Here is an 18,447-nt window from a genome sequence, read left to right as displayed (position 1 = left end):
TTGTTTAATGAGATCCACATACATTTTGATAGTGACATTCACATCTGTAGGATGAACCGATTGGAAATAGTCTATTATTTTTATACTGATGATAGGTAGGTTCAGGTAGGTCATATTAATATGTGCTGCTCAACGGTTTGGAAGAGGTTTATGGGGAGGTGTGTAGATCACAAAAACAAGAGCTGTGACGTATGAAGGGGAGGAGGCGCAACTGTATTTATGGAGGCGGGCGAGGAGGGGGTAAACATATGGACTGGTTATTCCAGACTGTAGGCGATTGGATCAGTGTGGTCCTTTGGATATCACTTGGAGAGGCGACTGTTTTCAGCGGCGCGCACATCGATTTGCCCAAGGCGTTTGGCAAGAGTCCGCGTGTAAATTCTGACAACAAAACAAGGAAGCGACGCGGATTAAGGCTGGTTTTATCGGCACAGGAAGATAAAAAATAAATAGATTTTTTTGTCTTAAACAGAAGATTAAATCCTGGATAATCTTCATCCCAGACTGCAACAAACGGACACATAGAAGTTCCCACTGGAATATTTTTTGTAAATGTTTATTTTTCCGTACGGTAAATACATTCAATGCCCGGAAAAGAAATCTAATATTTCAGTGATATTGACAACGCCTTGTTCTGAATGTTTATAGCTGCCCTTAAACGGCAATCACCCATCTTGCTTGTTGCTAATCTTTCCATTAGCCACTACATACAAATTACGTTCATACTGACACGTGTTTGAAAGCAGCTTTGCGTAGATGATAAAGAAAGCAAACGTGGAAAGCTGAATTTATGTATACATAACATATAAACTGTCATTTGAGATCTGACTGACGGGTGCCCATAAGCGCTTCTCCATCAGACAGCCGAGCATCGCTGTTCAATATTTGCTCGTCATAGCGAGAACATCTCAATAAGCAGCATGACAGATGGACCGAGACAAAGAGGCAGCGCCGCGGCGAGCAGCAGCGGGGATGGAGCGGCGGGCGCAGGGACGGCTGCAGGAGAGTCGTCGGTGGCTTTGAAGAAGGAGATTGGTCTCGTCAGTGCTTGTGGTATTATTGTTGGTGAGTGCAACATTATTCCTTTTAGATTTCTTATGTCAACAATGGTCAACAATGCGCCTTATTATAGTTTACAGAAAACATTCCCTAGCTATTTCCATCGCTCTCCTAGTAGCCTACTGGGGGAAGGGGACATATAAATATTAATGAAACTGGAAAGCGGTCTTAATTTCGCAACACAAATTATTCATGTGACTTCTGTAAAGCGTGTGGTGTTGTTTTTTAACAATAGACATTTTCGATTAAAGATAAGTTATGATCAACGTGCCCTGCAATGCCCTTGAAAATGACATTCAAACCACCTCTAAGGGTGTCACCTGCTGGATGGTGTTTCCAGTGTAGTTGGTATCTCTCTCTCTCTCAACCTTTCATTGCTTTCTGGAGTGTAACCTTTATTTGTTTTGTTGGGACAGTTGTTTTTAGGTTTGGGGGAAAATTTCACTTTCAATGCTTTTATTCTATGGGCTGGTTACAACCGCAATCAAAGATTCAAATGAATGGGGGGCTGTGCTGTTCTGTTAGCAACATTTTTCAAAATATCTTCTTTTGTGTTCTGCAGTAGAAAGAAAGTCATACAGGTTTGAAATCACAAAAGGGCGTGTAAATGATGACAGAATTTTCATTTTGAAGGTAAACCACTCCTTTAATCATTCTTGATAGTATATTACATCCAGTTGTGGCCTGCCGATAAAACGTAGACAATATGTTTTACATACATAGATCCATCTGACCTGCTAAAACTAACTGGGAAGTCTTTTTACGCTAGACAGAACAGACCTAGCAAGTAAGCAGAGTAATCGTGACTGAACTCCTGTGAAGTGCACAGAGTGACTGAACTCTCTTCAAGTACACTTTTCATTTATTGCAACATTAAGCAATAAAAATGTTGTTGACAATAATCAAATTTAATCAGATTTAATCAAAAACAACTCCAGATAACACCAACCCACCCGAGATAATCTCAACCCATATTTTAACTGCAGTATGATAATCCTCTCCAGCAACCTTGATCTGGTCACACATTCACATGCTCTCATTCGGCCCCACGTGAACATCATTATCAGGTGATTGTCGCTTCGGTTCATTCAAAGCTTTCCACAAGTCTTTGTTCTTGGTGTGCTTCATTACATTTCCCAGAATACTTTATAACTGCTGCCATTCTCGTCCTTACTAACCTTTGCACTGAACCCTTAGCAAATGGAAATTATACATGATCCTGAAAGGGTTTTTTAACTGGCTTTAGCCCCATTTTTTTATCTCGGATTTGCCGGATCCATGCTGGCCAGTGGGGATTGTTAGAATGGAAAGAATGTGCAGACAGGTGCCTTTGAGAGTTTTGGTTGAGCAACATCTAACATGCCTTTCATAGGTGCTTTTCTATGAAGGTATTTTTGGTGCAAAACAACTGAGTGCCTGTGAGAGTGGAATTTGTAGTTGTAAAGTTGTAGATTTTTTCTCTCTCCCGCAAGCACAGCACAACAGTTACACTTTCTTGAATCCTTCAGTGCAAGTGCACAAATCCAATTCTACAAATCACAAACTAAGATACTCGTGCATTCACATTTTTTGCTACAATTGCTGTAGTAAATATGGTGCAAAACACATTCACACACCTGCACCAAAAGACATGCGTTCACAGATGAGTTTTGCACTTCCGCAAATCAGTATATGAATTCATGCGATGAAAGTTAAATGCTTGTAAAATATTTTCTCACAAATTAAAGGTTTTATTCTTGGACATCTTTCTAGCACAAACACAAGAACATAACTACAACTGCTTAAATCTGCTGCTGCGAGTCTCTGACACAAGTTCGCACACTCTCTCATTTTGCACCACATATCTGTGTGATACATGGAACAAAAGTGATTTGTGCATTTGCAGAGGCCAAACGAGCTAGTTTTGGCGCCCAGCAGGCGGCACCCTAACGCGCAAGTGGAAAATTCTGCGAGAATCATCCCAAGCTGCTATCGTAATAGAATACATTGGTTCAGTTTAAATAAGTATGCTTGTCAGCTAAGTTGACAATCCCTTACGAAAATTAAACAAACAAAAAACACGTTTTCTTACAGTTAAAACTAAAAAATATGGCTACTGTAGTAAAGCCATGGTTACCACAAAATAACTGATTTTCAAAAACTATAATTAAACCAATTGCTGTAGTAAAACTGGTTTTGCCAATAGTAAACGAATTTGAAAACGTATCCTTTTATTCCTCAGTTCCGCGCGTTCCGATTCTTAAAGTGTTTAATCCAACTACAGTACATTTCATCTCTTTCTCGTCAAACAACCAGACTAACTTAAAACAACCAGACGAACAAACCATTACTGGGGCAGAGCCTAGACAGGCCATTCTTCTCTGTGCACATAAAATCTCCTAGGCCTTGCATCAATTATATGGAGTGGTATGACGGCTGTCATACCTTGGTCATTTAGTAAGTAAAAAAAATAAATGAAGATATAAATTATTAAATATAAATGACTCAGTCAGTATTAAATCAGTTTTCAAGACCATAGTTATGGTTATTTTGTTGTAGCCATGGTTTTACTACACTAACCATGTTTTTTTAACTGTAATAAAACCATGGTTAATTTTATATGGGATTGTCAATGTAGCTGACCAGCATACTTGAAACTAAACCAATGTACTCTATTACGATTAGTGATTTCAGAAAAAAAGCTTGCGCGTTATGGTGCCACCCGCTGGGCTCCAAAACTAGCTCATTTGGCCTCTGCAAGGCCAAATGAGGGTTTGTAAAAGGAGCACCTGGCTAGGATGTTTTTTACTGGAACAGTCAGATCAATAGAGGCGTACAAAAAAATCAATGAGACAGTTTAGAGGGATTCGCCTCAGCAAGCATGTTAGCAGGAGTAATAAAAGGGAAGAAGTGGAGAATCCAATGTTACTGCACTGAATGAGCCATGTTTCTGCACAATAGATTTAGGAGTCATTGTTTTGACAAACTGATATAGATGTCCCTTCAGGGCAAGTCACTCAGCCATCTTACTGTAGGAACAGCCCAGGCTTTAGACATACAAGTAAAGCTCCTATGTATTTGAATGTGGATAGGCAAAAAAGCCAATTAGTTTGTTTACTTGAAAGGCGTGACTTCGTTTCTACAGATGCCATATTGAGACACATTTACTGGCCTTTACTAGATCAAGACCAAGGCAAGAAATGAACAAGTGTCCAAAATATTACAGTGTGTAACAATAGTGGAGTTTAAACATGGCCTGATTATTGTCTATGTTATTAAATTCTTATGCTTTGATGTGATTGACCGGGTTTAACACAATATGATTAGTGTTAGAGTAGATTAAAAAACTGGAATCAGGAATTATGTTGCCTGTAGGGAAGCGAAAGGATGCTGTATGAACAGGAAATTCATCTGCATTTTTGTTCCAGTTGAGTCAGCATGACCCCTCCATGTAAGTTTGCACAATGATCTATCGCTCTGTTTTAAAGATCCCAGCATGAAACCTGTTGATGTCAGTATTTCCTGCTGATTTCGCTATTGTCAGTTAATACCACAAAACACGCAAGCCGGCTGAAACAAGAGCAATCCCCTACAGTTTAAACAACGCTTTGACAAAAGTAAGAAACGCCTAAGAACATGTAAAGTTGTGTAACTCGTACTTTGATGTCGAAGTTTGAAATAATTATATCATGGCTGACCTGTTTGAGAGCACAGAATAAAACAGAAGCTGAATGATCTGATAAAGCTTTATGGATAAGATATTGTCTTATGTGGGATTATGCTGCAAATGCATCATGTGAAATGCATGGGTTGCAGAAGGAAACACTTTCTTACAGTGTCTGTGTTGAGCAGACACAATCCCAATCAATCACAATGACGATCCCCCAAAAGAAACCTCCAGTAAGAAAAAATCACCCTTACCTGAATTTCCATCAACAGCCGTGTTATCGGCTTAGACGTGTGTAGGCGAATTAGAGAGGATGAGGACACGTTTTAAAGGCTTTGATAATGACTCTCTCTTTTACTATCCGATGTGGGGTTACAGTACATACCAGATCAGCATTTTCTGCTTCAGTAGGGTTTGGTCTTTGTCCTGTTTGTCTTGAGTCACATGAGGGTCTTCCTACATGAAGAAGACTTGGTCACTTTTGACCTCTGCCCTCTATGTTTGTGAGCTCTACACAGGGCTTTGGTAGAAATATTCCTGATGTGTGACCAGTTCAGTCATTCCATTGTAACTGTTTATGTTACAATTTAAGAAAGAAAGAAGCTTCTGGGATTTATGGATTTGTTTCTAGTGCTTTCAGCTGAGAAGCTGTGATAAAAAAGGGTCAAGAAGACCTTTCTGTAACAGCAGGCTCAAATGTGCTCACCCCGACCCCTCCCCTTAAGTGTTTGCGCTGTGTAGTCCATTACTCAACCTGAGTACCGACTCGACAAATTGCAGTCTGCTGTCTCTGACTCTCTCTCACCACCTGCTACTCTCCCTTCTCTTGGTTCCTGCCTTCCTCATCTTGCTCCGTTCATTCACATCTTCATTTTCTTTTGATTGATAGGCCGTGTGCTGTTTCTCCTCAGTGCTTCTGTAATATCAGCCCATTTTTCATTGTCACTGGGAGATCTCGCTAATCTCTATATTTTGCGACTTGTTCTGTTTTATCCCGTGCATCCCTGATTAAGAAAAATAAATCCTTTACTTCGAATAATGTTTTTCTCTCAAATGGCTGTTAAATAACAGCTCTTCAGTAAATTCACCCAGAGCTATAGGTCTGTTATAACCAGCACTTTTAGAGAGCTGGAGGTCATGGTGAGCATTGATGGATGCTATACTTTATCTTTTACTCTTCAAATAGTGCTCTGTTACACATTTGAGTATGTTTTATGGCCTTGAGAGTGATGAAGTCACAATTCAAAGAATATCAAAGCTACAATACGGTCTTCAGGCACTGTTACTGTTGACCAGGAACTGAAATGATTAATTATTTATTTCTCATTGTGCCAAAATTCGAGCAAAATTCATCTGTCCATGCACATTTGCATCTGCAGTGGCTTTGTTCCCAAATCTGGGCCTCAGCTGACCACTTAGCGGGAGGTTCCTGACATTCACATCCACTGTTTGTAATCTTTTTTTTTAGATTCAAAGTCTTACTCTATGTGTTCTCTCTTGCAGGTAACATCATTGGATCTGGAATCTTTGTCAGTCCAAAGGGAGTGTTGGAAAATGCCAGTTCAGTGGGCCTGGCTCTCATCGTATGGATCGTTACAGGTGTCATCACAGCAATCGGTGCGCTCTGCTACGCCGAGCTGGGTGTCACTATTCCCAAATCCGGAGGTGACTATTCTTATGTCAAGGACATCTTCGGAGGGCTGGCGGGGTAAGATGAATTTCGTAGTGAAGACTTGTCAAGTCGCCGCTTCCTTCTTTATCCAGCTCTATCATAAAGCATTATTTCCTTGAAACTGTAACCTTACTTTTCATTTGTAAGCAGGTGCCTTAAGTAATAATGTCATTTTGACATGGTAGTTCCTTGATGATGTCTTGAGTACAGCTTCATCAGGTTAAAATATATGCTGGCAATAACAGAATAAGCAAATGAGATAAAGTGAAAATCTGCAGTTCTGCCTTGAAGCTTATGAAGACTGACATTCAATTCTTCCAAATGCCATGTTTTCATAGCAGTATGTAATCTTTCATAACTGCGTGTAATCTTTTTTTGTAAATGAGTAAATACCATTATCCCTCATAGGATAGGAACTGTTAACAATGTTAGAATCACTGCTTCCAGTCTGCTCTCTGCTCAGGTAATTGTAATTATGCAGTCATAAGCCCTATATACACCTGTGCTGTATTAAGAATGGGAGCATTGTTATATGTTTATGCTCTATATACGTGTTATGTTAGATGTTCTAACATCTGTGTTCTACAGGTTTCTGCGGTTGTGGATTGCTGTGTTGGTGATCTACCCAACAAATCAGGCTGTCATCGCTCTCACCTTTTCCAACTATGTTCTGCAGCCCCTGTTTCCCACCTGCTTCCCCCCTGAGAATGGGCTGAGGATACTGGCTGCCATCTGCCTGTGTGAGTACCATAAAGAAACAATGAAATCTGTGCTTTTAACAGAATGTTTGCATTACTACTGCTATTGCTTTAGGCTTCTCTTTCACCAAGCAATAGCAGATAGAGAAAGTATTTGGTAACAAAGAATGTCTCACAGATTTAATTGGTGCTTGTATTGGAGTGGTTACACACTTCACATCAGAGACAGAAAGCATAAAGGCAGAAAGAACAGTTAACTATCCACATTCATGTGTAAGAGATGTGTGGTTTGTTTTGATGTCTTGGGGTCTCCTCAGAACAGGTTTAAGAAGATCAAATATAAATGTTGCTTTTCTAGACAGAAAACATTCTTTATTACTCATCTTAGAAGAACTTCACTGTTTCCACATCTGGTTGTGATTTACTTGTTGTCAACACTTGTGTACTTTAGGCATTTTTTTTCTGATAACACATACACACTGTCGGGAAAAATGCTTCTTTGCGACATTACCTTGTAGACAAAGTCTCTCACATTTGGCCATGGAATGTCAATTCACAGTGGAATGAGAGAATGAACATTGAAGAACAGGAAAAGATGGCTTGATGTGTGAATCAATGAGAATAAAGGCACACATGAGAAAAGGGGATGGAAGGGTTGTGGGAAAGTGTTTAGAGAGGGATGAGATTGAAGGAGAGAGGGATGTGCAATGATAAATGGCATGATGGTTTTTTATGGCGTCAAGAAGCCTGGAGCTTGGCCTTTCTACAGACTTCACACTGGAGCTTCAAATACTGTAGGCTGTGTGTAGACAGACAAACAGATACACAGAGAAAGAAAGACAGACGTCAAGTGAAGGACATGTTACAGGTGATATAAGGGCATATTAGGTGAACTACGCAAGATGTTTAATGATTTACTATTTAGTGCTTGTCTTGTAAGACAGTTCTCAACTCTTTATCTAAATGGACTAGACTGCACTTAAACATTACATCTTAGTAGCTTGCCCAGCATTCATCATTGCTTCTCAACTTTGTCCCATGAGGCGGTGGGACATCAAAGCATTGTGCTAGACTAGAAAGTACTTGTTGTGCTAGAACATACATTGGCCAGATGTTGCCTATTTTCTGCTTCTTTAGCTTTGCTTTTGTTTTGTTTGGAGAGCGACAGGAAGTTAATGAAAGGGCAAAAGTGGACACTATAGCACAGTTTTACAGGATGACTTTGTTCTTTTACTTGACTCCTTTGTACCTGCAATTCTAGACCTAGTACTGCAATTCTGAGAAAATGGTTTGTAGTTAGATGTTTGTGGCCGTGCCAAAACCCAGTTGCTGCCTGTGTAGGGAACGTTTAAAAAGAGTACTGTATAGGCGTATTCCCGCCTAGTATAGGCATAGTTTTTATGCAGTTTTTTATGTTGCCATTTAACATTTATTATTTTGGATGAATTTGAGCAGTATTTCATGTAATCCTCATAGAAAAGGCAGTTTATTGAGGAATTGTGACACGTTCAGCCCTAAAAATCAGTCCAAGATAATGTACTAAGGCTGTCACAATATCAGATAGTGAAAACATGATTATCGTGACCTAAAGAATATATTATAACAAACTTATTGTGGTATCTATTTAAATTTTATAACTAAATAATGTGAAGGTAAAGTAAAATTAATCTTTATTTCTGGTTCATTTGCCAAAAAAGGAAAAACACAAAATAAACAGAGTTAGTAGTTACCATTGTGTCTCTTAAAGGGATAGTTCACCCAAAATTGAAAATTCAGTCATGAATTACTCACCCTCTAGTTGTTACAAACCTGTATGAATTTCTTTGTTAGGTTGAACACGAAGATAGATATTTTGAAGAATGTTAGCTACTGACAGTTGTGGGGCATCATTGACTACCATAGTAGAAAAAATGGTCAAAGGTGCCCCAGAACTGTTTAATATATCTTCCTTTGTGTTCAACAGAACAAAAAATACAATAATTTTTCCTACTATGGTAGTCAATGATGCCCCAGAAATGTCAGTTGCTAGAATTCATCCAAATATCTATCTTTGTGTTCAACCGAACAAAGAAATTCACACAGGTTTGTAACAACTAGAGGACTGAATTTTCATTTTTGGGTGGAGTATCCCTTTAAGCCAAAATGTTAAATGGGTGGAAAACCACTAAATATGTTGGCATGCCAACCATATGCTAGTGCTGAGGTTTTTTAACAATTATTTATTGTATGTGTAGTTAACAAATTATCAATAATCACACATTTTAATATATATAGCAATAGGTTAATATGCAACAACATGCTAACACCAGTTGAACCATTGAAACCAATTGGGAATGCAAGTGTGATTCACATTTGTGCTGAACAGTATTGAAGAAAATGTGATATGCGATACAGTAAAGCTTTAGGTTTGTAAAATCCATTTAAATTATTTTAAAACTGAAAATTATTTAACCAATATAAAACATACAGTATTTTTAATATTCTTTCTTGGAAAAGAAAGCATTACAACTTGTGAACTTATGATCACTACAACAAATATTGTTACTAACAATCGTGTGCCAGTCTCTCTGCTGTCTGCATCGACCTAAAACTCAATTCCATTTAGACTCATAGGTTTGAGAACAAAGCTTGTGTGGGTGTTTTGTATTAACTGGCTGTTTAATGTTTACAAAATATTAAGCACATGATTCTGCTTTTAATTTAGTCTAAGAAATCTTACAATCGCTAGGGGATAAATGTGTGTGTGTGTGTGTGTGTGTGTGTGTGTGTGTGTGTGTGTGTGTGTGTGTGTGTGTGTGTGTGTGTGTGCGTGTGTGTGTTTGACCTCCAGTGGCAGCTTATGGATGCAAGATTCCTGTTGTTATAGGCTGTATGTGCTTCCCCATGCTTGTGTTAGACTGCAGTTACACAAAAATGTGCAAAATATTGCCTCGAATGTTTGAAAGACACAGTCTGTAACAGTTAGGCTGTGGGTTAATCTTCCTCTCATTTCTTTCTTTCACAAAAAGTTTCACAAACAAGTCCTGGCCTCACCCTTAAAGACATTCCCTTCGGTCTATTTCCCAAAATGCATTGCCCTTATCTCAAAAGAAGCTTGGGCTCAGTTGAGTGCATGTCATGGCTCTGTACAGCTAGACAGTGTTATTTTCACATACAGATAAGGCTGTGTTCAAAAACAAACAAAAAACAAAGCTGTGTTGTGTTTAAAGTGACTTTGAATTGGGATGGTGTTGATTGTTTGTGTGTCTTCAGTTATTAATAGTAATTATCAGAGTTCTTTCATGTAACAAAACACCAGCCTCATTTGCTTGACTCATTGTAATGTCAGTGACCCTGTTGTGAATAGACACGACTCCCGCTGTTACCAGGTGTGAGCAGTTTAACACAGACTAAGAGCCAAACTCTTGCTGTGTTTGGCTGTCGCACACCGACTCTGTTTACACTCTAAACAGCTTTGTAGTTAATTGTTCTGTTGATAGTTTTGTCAAATGCTCAGAACAATGTCTGTCTGTTTAGCAACGAAGTTGCTGCATGTCGACTAGATTGTATGTGAAGAGTTCATACATAAAATCATGAACCATGAAGCAATGGTTTTGCATATTCTGCAAGTTTTTGAAAGCCCAGGAGTCAAAGTTTACTTTCATGGTACATTGAATTGGCAGGTTTCATATGCCCTGATTTTATAACCAAGTCTGTCACATGCTACCTGAAGTGTGTGTGCGTAAATGCATGTGAAAGTTATTTTGTATGTAATGGTAGCTGACCATGACATGGACTTTAGGTTAAATTTAAGCTTTAAGGAAGACCCTATACTTATACATGCTTCATTTTTTTTAAATATACAGCTGCGGAAAAAATGAAGAGACCATTTTCGGTTTATATTTACTATTTATACACTTTAGAAGTATGTGTTTAGGTAAAATTTTTGTTTCATTCTGTGAACTACAGTACTAACAATATTTCTACTAAATGTTAAATAAATATATTGTTTCCATTTGCATTTATTTGCAGAAAATGAAAACTGGAGAAACAGGTCAAAATAACAGAAAAGATGCTCTGTATTATTTCAGACCTCAAATACGGCAGAGAAAACAAGCTCATATTCTACTAAGCAGTAGAACAGTAATATTTGTACATGAATTTGGGAAAAGTTAAAAAGTATTTTTTATGTGATAACCTTTTTATTACAGTTGTCATGTGTCTTGTCATGATGTCAGTCTTTCACATTGCTGTTGGATGACTTTATGTCATTCCTGAGGTTTGATTTTGTTGAAATTTAACAGACATTGGACTGGAATGGCCACAGTACCTCTAGAAATGCTGATAAAATGAACATTTGGAATGATCTTTTCATTTTTTCCGGCTGTATTATTGTTTTAACGTCTGAAGGTCATATCTGATCTTGTGGTGTGTATGTGTTTAGTCTTGGCTCACAATGCTTAAATATGACATTTTTCCCTAATGCTTATAAGTATTCATAGTTTGTGTGTGTGTTCAACATTGTACATTGGTGTGTGTTGCAGTACTCCTGACATGGGTGAACTGCGCTAGCGTGCGCTGGGCAACACGAGTACAGGATATCTTCACCGCGGGGAAACTCCTGGCCCTCATTCTCATCATCATCATGGGCATCGTGCAAATCTGCAAGGGTAAGCACCATCTGTTTACGTCGTGTGTGATGACAAATATATGAAACACATTATTTATCTGTGCACGCTATATTATCGACTGTTTCCTATATTCTTGCCTGAAGAAGGCATGAGTAAGTCTGTTTGGATAAGTGCATGTATGTGGGTTTGTATAGTTGTGCGGTGCTTATGCGAGACTCTCCATCCCATTGCTTCACCTCCCGAAGCTTAGTAAAATCTCCAGAAAAACTGATAGCACAACACTTCCCCTTTCCGCCTGGTTGTCTCAGCAGATGTCAGTGGGTTCAAAGGTTCTAATAAAGAATAACATTGATAATGCTGTCTTTGCAGCTGGTGCGGCAGAGAGGATTCAGTAATGATCACACTGCTGATGGCCTGTTAGCTCAGATACTGCCCTTATTTTATTAGAGTGACAGGTGTTATTCCATGTAGAAGCTCTAAAGAAAACTGGATTTGGGTTAGTTGGTATTGGCTTTTTTATGTCGGCTGTTCTGGGTTACGTACGCTGGACTTTCAGAAAGGGGTCAGTGAGTACATGTGACACAAAGACCTGATCCCAGCAATGTGCTATTAGTCCAGTGGCTATGGGAACATAAAGATTGAAGGCACAGTGGGGCAGTCTTGTTAAAACTAGTTTAAAGTGGTGGGACCCCCTGTTGGTAAACAAGGTCGTATTGGTCTAAAGGGACAGTTCACCAAAAAAATATGCTGTCATCGTTTATTTAGAATCATGTCATTCCAAACCTGTAAATGGCTGTTTCTTTAGGGGAACACAAAAGAATGTATTTTGAGAAACGTCTCTGCTTTTGTGTGCATTCAATGGAAGTCAATGAAGGCCAATGTTGTTTGGTTTCCAACGTTCTTCAAAATATCTTTTTTTGTGTTCTGCAGAAGACAGTCATACAGGTTTGGAATGACATGAAACCAAGTAATTGATGAAAGTTTTTTTTGTTTGTTTTTGGAATATGATCTACCAAATCAGTCCGTTTTTAACTACTTGGTAGTCCCGTAAAAACCAGCTGCAATGTTCTAAAGCACAGTTTTTATTTTATCTGGTTTGAGCTGGATTTTTATGAACTGTGATCCTTGACTGGGAAACCTGACCCTCAGTTGCTCCAGGGCCATTGTGCTTGCAGTTACTATACTGTAAACAGTTTTTGACTAACTAACTAGTCATCAAAGTATGTTAGAACAAGCATTTACTTTTTAAACAAGTTTTTTTTTCTTTTCTTCCTTCTCCAGGCGAGTATTACTGGTTGGAACCGGCCAACGCTTTCGAGCCATTTCAAGACTATGATGTTGGTCTGATCGCTCTGGCATTTCTACAGGGCTCATTTGCCTACGGCGGCTGGAACTTCCTCAATTATGTCACGGAGGAACTGGTAGACCCATATGTGTAAGCCAACTCTATTCTAAAGTGCTCACAGTAATTCAATACACTATCGTCAATATTTAATAAGTGTTAACAAGACAAACATTACAAATATATTTTAAAAGGCCAGCCTTTGGTTCAGTAAACCGTGTAAATGTTTTGAATGGTCAGCAGTTTATTAAATTGAATTATTATTATGACACAGAATCACTGGTGAATTTTACACACTGAAAGCCATAAAAAATTTTTGACCAAGCTTTTTTTGGTTTTGACATTTCTCTTTGATCATTCCTTACAGAAACCTCCCCCGTGCTATCTTTATCTCCATACCCCTTGTGACTTTCGTGTACGTTTTTGCTAACATTGCTTACGTCACTGCCATGAGTCCTCAGGAGCTGCTGGCTTCTAATGCTGTTGCTGTGGTGAGTAAACTCTACCCCTTCTTACCATAACAAGCCAAAATACCAAGCAGATACTACCAGACTGTCACAGACGGAAAGATTTTATCTTTTTATTTACTTGTATACGCATCAATGGCTTTTATTGTTTTGCTCTATGCAGGAGATTCTTTGACATATCTACCCAAGTATCAATTTTTGAAGCTTTTTTGATTGATACTTGGTATGATGCCAGGCAATATCCATATAAATAGATATATCAGACGCCAGAATCTTCTGCATTCTGTTCCAATGCCCTTCATGAATCCTTAATGAAACACAGATGATACAGATAATGCATGTATTCAACCGATGTCCTCTCTCTCTTTTCCTCACCACTCTGTTGCTCTCTCCCAGACGTTTGGTGAGAAGCTGTTGGGAGTGATGTCATGGATCATGCCCATCTCTGTGGCCTTGTCCACATTTGGGGGGGTCAACGGCTCCCTTTTTACATCCTCTCGGTCAGTCCCTCCCTCCCTGCACCCATACATTCAACCATCCATCCATGATTTGTTCATACATGAAACTCAAGGACTTTTATTTTGTGCTTAATCTAAAGTCTTTACATCCAACAGTGTTCTTTACATCCAAGACTCGCTGTCTGTCTGTGTGTTTTTGTTCTTTATATGCTTCCCTTCACTGAAAGTAATAGCACTCTGAATAACAGTATCTCTGGATTGTGCTCATTTTGTTTAGGCTGTTCTTCGCGGGTGCACGTGAAGGCCATCTACCCAGCCTACTGGCTATGATTCATGTGAAGCGCTGCACCCCTATTCCGGCTCTGCTCTTTACGGTGAGTATCATACCTCATATATCTCATATAGTTGCTGTCCTTCTGCAACCTCGGAGGTCCAAATTCGCTGTTTTTCAGGAAATGGAAAAAAGTTGACAAGCACTTTTAAATACCCAGTGACAAATATGAGGGTGACTAATAACAATGATATAAAAAATGACAAAATACGGAGATAGGTAGGACAGCAGCGATATACTCTCTTAAAGTGCGTATGTCTAATTCTTGTTCTGCATTATTTAATTCAGCTTGACAGAATTGCTGAATTCAAACTTAGGCTCATTTCAGTCACTTGATTTTATGTCCTGCATAAATTGATCATCATAATGATGTTTTATGTGACTTTTCCCAAATGAAGATGATTTAAATACTGATGTCCTCTGTCTCTAATGCAGTGTATCTCCACGCTTTTGATGCTGTGCACTAGTGACATGTACACACTCATCAACTATGTGGGCTTCATCAACTACCTCTTCTACGGTGTCACTGTCGCCGGGCAGATTGTGCTGCGTATTAAACAACCAGACATGCACCGACCAATTAAAGTAAGTCTTTGGGTGGAAACAGTGAATTATTGAACACTCAGTAGCAAATCTGTTATAGTGACAAGAGGCCACCTGACAATTATTTCTCTTTTTGAATTTTAAACATTACCACATAAAAACATTATTCAACAGACCATATGGACTTGTTACTGGCAATCCAGTATTCACTGTAAGTGTGTTTAGCAAATCTATTTCTTTGTATACTCTTCCCATGAACCAGAACCGCTAATTATGTATTAATTTACAGGTATGATGACCTAATTATCTAGTTATTTTTACAATATTCACACAAAATGGAATGTTAACTATTGTCAAATCTTTTTTCTGAGTGCTAACCTGAACTCTTCACAGATCAGTCTGGTGTGGCCTGTCATCTACCTACTGTTCTGGGCTTTCCTGCTGATTTTCTCCCTGTACTCTGAGCCGGTGGTGTGTGGCATTGGCTTGGCCATCATGCTTACTGGCGTCCCTGTTTATTTCTTGGGCGTGTACTGGGAGAACAAGCCTCAGTGTTTCGATACATTTGTTGGTAAGTGAAATATACAGTAGCTGACGATACCTCTGTGTTGTTGGTTTCAATTGTATATTTGTAGATAACAAAACACAGTCCTAATGCAGAATAGATTGTTTTTGGATGCTGGTGGAATTTAACCAGCAGGTCTAATTTGGTCAACCAGTTTTACTAGCTAGGTTTTGGTGGCGAACAGAGTGGGCCAGGGGGGAAATTAATCCTGGTCTAAGCTGGTATCTTCAGAGAGGAGTACCATTCATAAATTGAAACCAGTGATTTGGTTTAGACTGTGACATAAAGTGTTTTTATTTAAAAAAATATATTTTTATTGACCAAATCATTATTTTAAGTTTTGTCCAGTGATGTGTTGATGTAACTAATAAAAATAAGTTGAAATTGTTTATTTTAATGGTTGCCATAATATAATATCATTTTAAAGTGTAAAATTGTAAGTTGGAAAAAATGACTTGTTCTTGTACAAGTAAAAAATGTACAGTGTATAATATATAAGGTATGTTTATATAAGTGGTTTAATAAAGTATACACGCATTGAAATTAACCTGTTTTTGTCTCTTAGATAAGTTAACATACCTGGGACAGAAGTTCTGCGTAGTGGTTTACCCAGCAGAAAACCAAAAAAATGAAGAGTGTGAAGAAATTGAGCTAAAGGAACAATCAGCTCCACTGTCAGAAGAGAACAGAGACACCCAAAAGTCAGCTGACTGCTGAACAGACACACAGACACACTCTCATTCACTCACATACCTGCTGCCGGTCTTATTGACACTGGAAATCAAACTCAGATTGTTCACATACCTCTAAGTTTGTTTTAGGCCTTTCCAGCTTTGCCTGGTTATAAAGAGGGGGTTGCACTGGAGTGCAGTGGTTAAGCTCAGGAGAGAGACTAAAGGCTGCTGACTAACTGCTGTAGCAGTCTTACACGTTCTGTGTTCTCTCTAGTTGCCAGTATCTGAGCAATCGCTTCTATTGGCTGTGCAAAAGAATTAAAACATTACAATGCTTGATAAAGCTCTAAAGCTATAGGATGTCTATAAACACTGTCTTGCAAAGGTCTGAAGTGGAATTAAAATGTCTAAAACATTCTGTTCTATGAGTTACAGGGTTGATAATCTAGGAATTAGAATTCCATTCTGCAGAACTATGGTTTAACATAAAAATGCCGAACTACAACGTGGCTTCACCTGAAATGGCAGGGTTTTATTTATTTATTTATTATTAAGTACATTCTAATGTTCTAATTCTTACACCTCTCATCCCCATCTTTATAACTCCTTTTTATTTCAGAACTCTAATTTTACACTTTAAATATGAAAGATTTTTATATGCCAAAACTGTATTTTAATTTGACAACCATGTCATTTTTTACACTAAACGCTTTTAAAATGTTTTTTTTGTTGCTATGTAATTTTGATATGTGTGATCTTAATATGACCATGTTTCTCTGTCACTGTAATATTACTGTTTTACATCTTTTTTCATGAGTGATAGCTCTGGGATGTCTTTTTGATCATATATTCCAGTCGTCATGGGTCAGGGTTGATTTTAAACAGGTTACTCTGGTTCTTATACAATTCAAAGTATTTTATTTGCCTTTATATACTTTTGCGTAAACCGGTATGAAGTTATTGTTAATGTTATTGTCACTGTCAAAAAATATTTTTGAAGATAAAAGTGTTTAACAAAAACATAAAGAGGCCGTTGTGAAGAGTTGTAATAGTAAATTCATTTTATGTGGACATCACTGAGGCTGTTGGTTTAGCAATCACAGCCATATCCCCTGAATTAACTTTATGCAATTTAATTATTTCAGTTATTCTCATTTTATATCTAAATGTAGATTCACTGTTGCAGAAAAGTCAGGTAATATGTTGAAAATAGAAAAAATGGAAATATATAATGTATAGCCAAGTGCGTCCGTAATACTGATGTAATGCTGGGTAAATCAGATAAGCCAGTTAACATGATCGTGTAGATGGACTATAGATGTTAATATAGATGCAAAACAAGGGACCTTTAAAAAAGGCAAATCTATTATTTTAATCACAGCCTGGATGATTTTATTAACACACTTAACAATAAAACAAAAATGTACATTTTAATTTCATTAAAATTTGACAAAAATATATATGCCCAGTTATAGAATTCATGACTAAAGTGTATTTAAATTGGTATTAAAATGCTGTTTCGTGTTCAGCCACGTACGGCTTTTATGTAAAACTTTGGAAAAGTGCCAATTGTTTCTTTCCCAAATCTGTAATGTGTCTGTTCTGTAAAAAAGCAGTAGAATATTTATTCCAGTGCAGTGTAATTCATTTTGCATGAGCTTGTTCCCCCAACATTCCAGAAATACTATTTCAAATGAAATCTCTACCCCTCCCTCAGACAATAAAATTTATTTTAGTTCCTCTCATCTATTCAGATCACGAGAAGAGTTGTTGTACGTATCATCAAAGGTGCCGAGCATCTTTGGTGCTGCTCCTGAGCTGTGCCTCAGTATCCAGCACTGCCTGCTGTGCCCTACACACAATGTTTTATATAGTAGACATTGCTGAAAGTGCTGCAATTAAAGGCTTTTTCATACACAGTCCTGACTGGCTTAGACTATCAGCCCACAAACACTATTGAACGGGGGATTACTGAAGGCTATGCAGAATGAGTCTTGCACATGGTTCATTAGTAACAAAAGATTGATGCTAATATTATATTGAATGTCCTTGTCACAAAGATATAAATCAATAAGTGAATAACTTTTATACATACTCGTATTGCGATATGTGCAGTCTGAAATGATAAAGCTCAAAACACCACTGACATCTAACTGGGGGTGAACTGTTTTTACGTTTCTTATCAGTTTTGTATTTCTTTCAACTGTACATATTAAATAACAAATAAATCTAAGCTGAACCAAAGAAAATGAATCTTATTGTCTGCAGACATGCCATTTAAAAAGTATACTACAACGCCCTCTACTGTAGAAACCATGGATCAACGTTTCTGACAGCAGTCAAACCAAAATGTAATAAGACTTTAACCTCAGTTTGCAAATG

The 18,447-nt window shown here is 38.0% G+C and overlaps 1 protein-coding gene across 1 annotated transcript; it reads left to right on the top strand.

Moving 5' to 3' along the window:
• Positions 1–236: 236 nt before the first annotated feature.
• On the top strand, positions 237–18,395 carry slc7a8a (solute carrier family 7 member 8a). Its single transcript, XM_057351970.1, has 11 exons — positions 237–1,065; positions 6,209–6,413; positions 6,966–7,117; positions 11,599–11,724; positions 12,967–13,120; positions 13,395–13,518; positions 13,891–13,994; positions 14,230–14,326; positions 14,719–14,868; positions 15,220–15,397; positions 15,957–18,395. Exons 1-11 carry the CDS (start codon positions 921–923, stop codon positions 16,106–16,108), a joined length of 1,587 nt encoding a protein of 528 aa, XP_057207953.1. The 5' UTR covers positions 237–920; the 3' UTR covers positions 16,109–18,395.
• Positions 18,396–18,447: the final 52 nt, after the last annotated feature.

Source organism: Triplophysa rosa, linkage group LG1 (assembly GCF_024868665.1).
Source record: "Triplophysa rosa linkage group LG1, Trosa_1v2, whole genome shotgun sequence".
NCBI lineage: Eukaryota > Metazoa > Chordata > Actinopteri > Cypriniformes > Nemacheilidae > Triplophysa > Triplophysa rosa.
Note: the sequence above shows the minus strand (reverse complement) of the source record. Positions and strands in the feature narration are given on the sequence as shown.

Bases quoted from the DNA above. Each gene is read 5' to 3' on its own strand.
- slc7a8a (XM_057351970.1), top strand. From the start codon at position 921: ATGACAGATGGACCGAGACAAAGAGGCAGCGCCGCGGCGAGCAGCAGC. The intron at 7,118-11,598 runs GTGAGTACCATA...TGTGTGTTGCAG, and splicing joins ACTGGCTGCCATCTGCCTGT to TACTCCTGACATGGGTGAAC. The intron at 15,398-15,956 runs GTAAGTGAAATA...TTTGTCTCTTAG, and splicing joins GTGTTTCGATACATTTGTTG to ATAAGTTAACATACCTGGGA.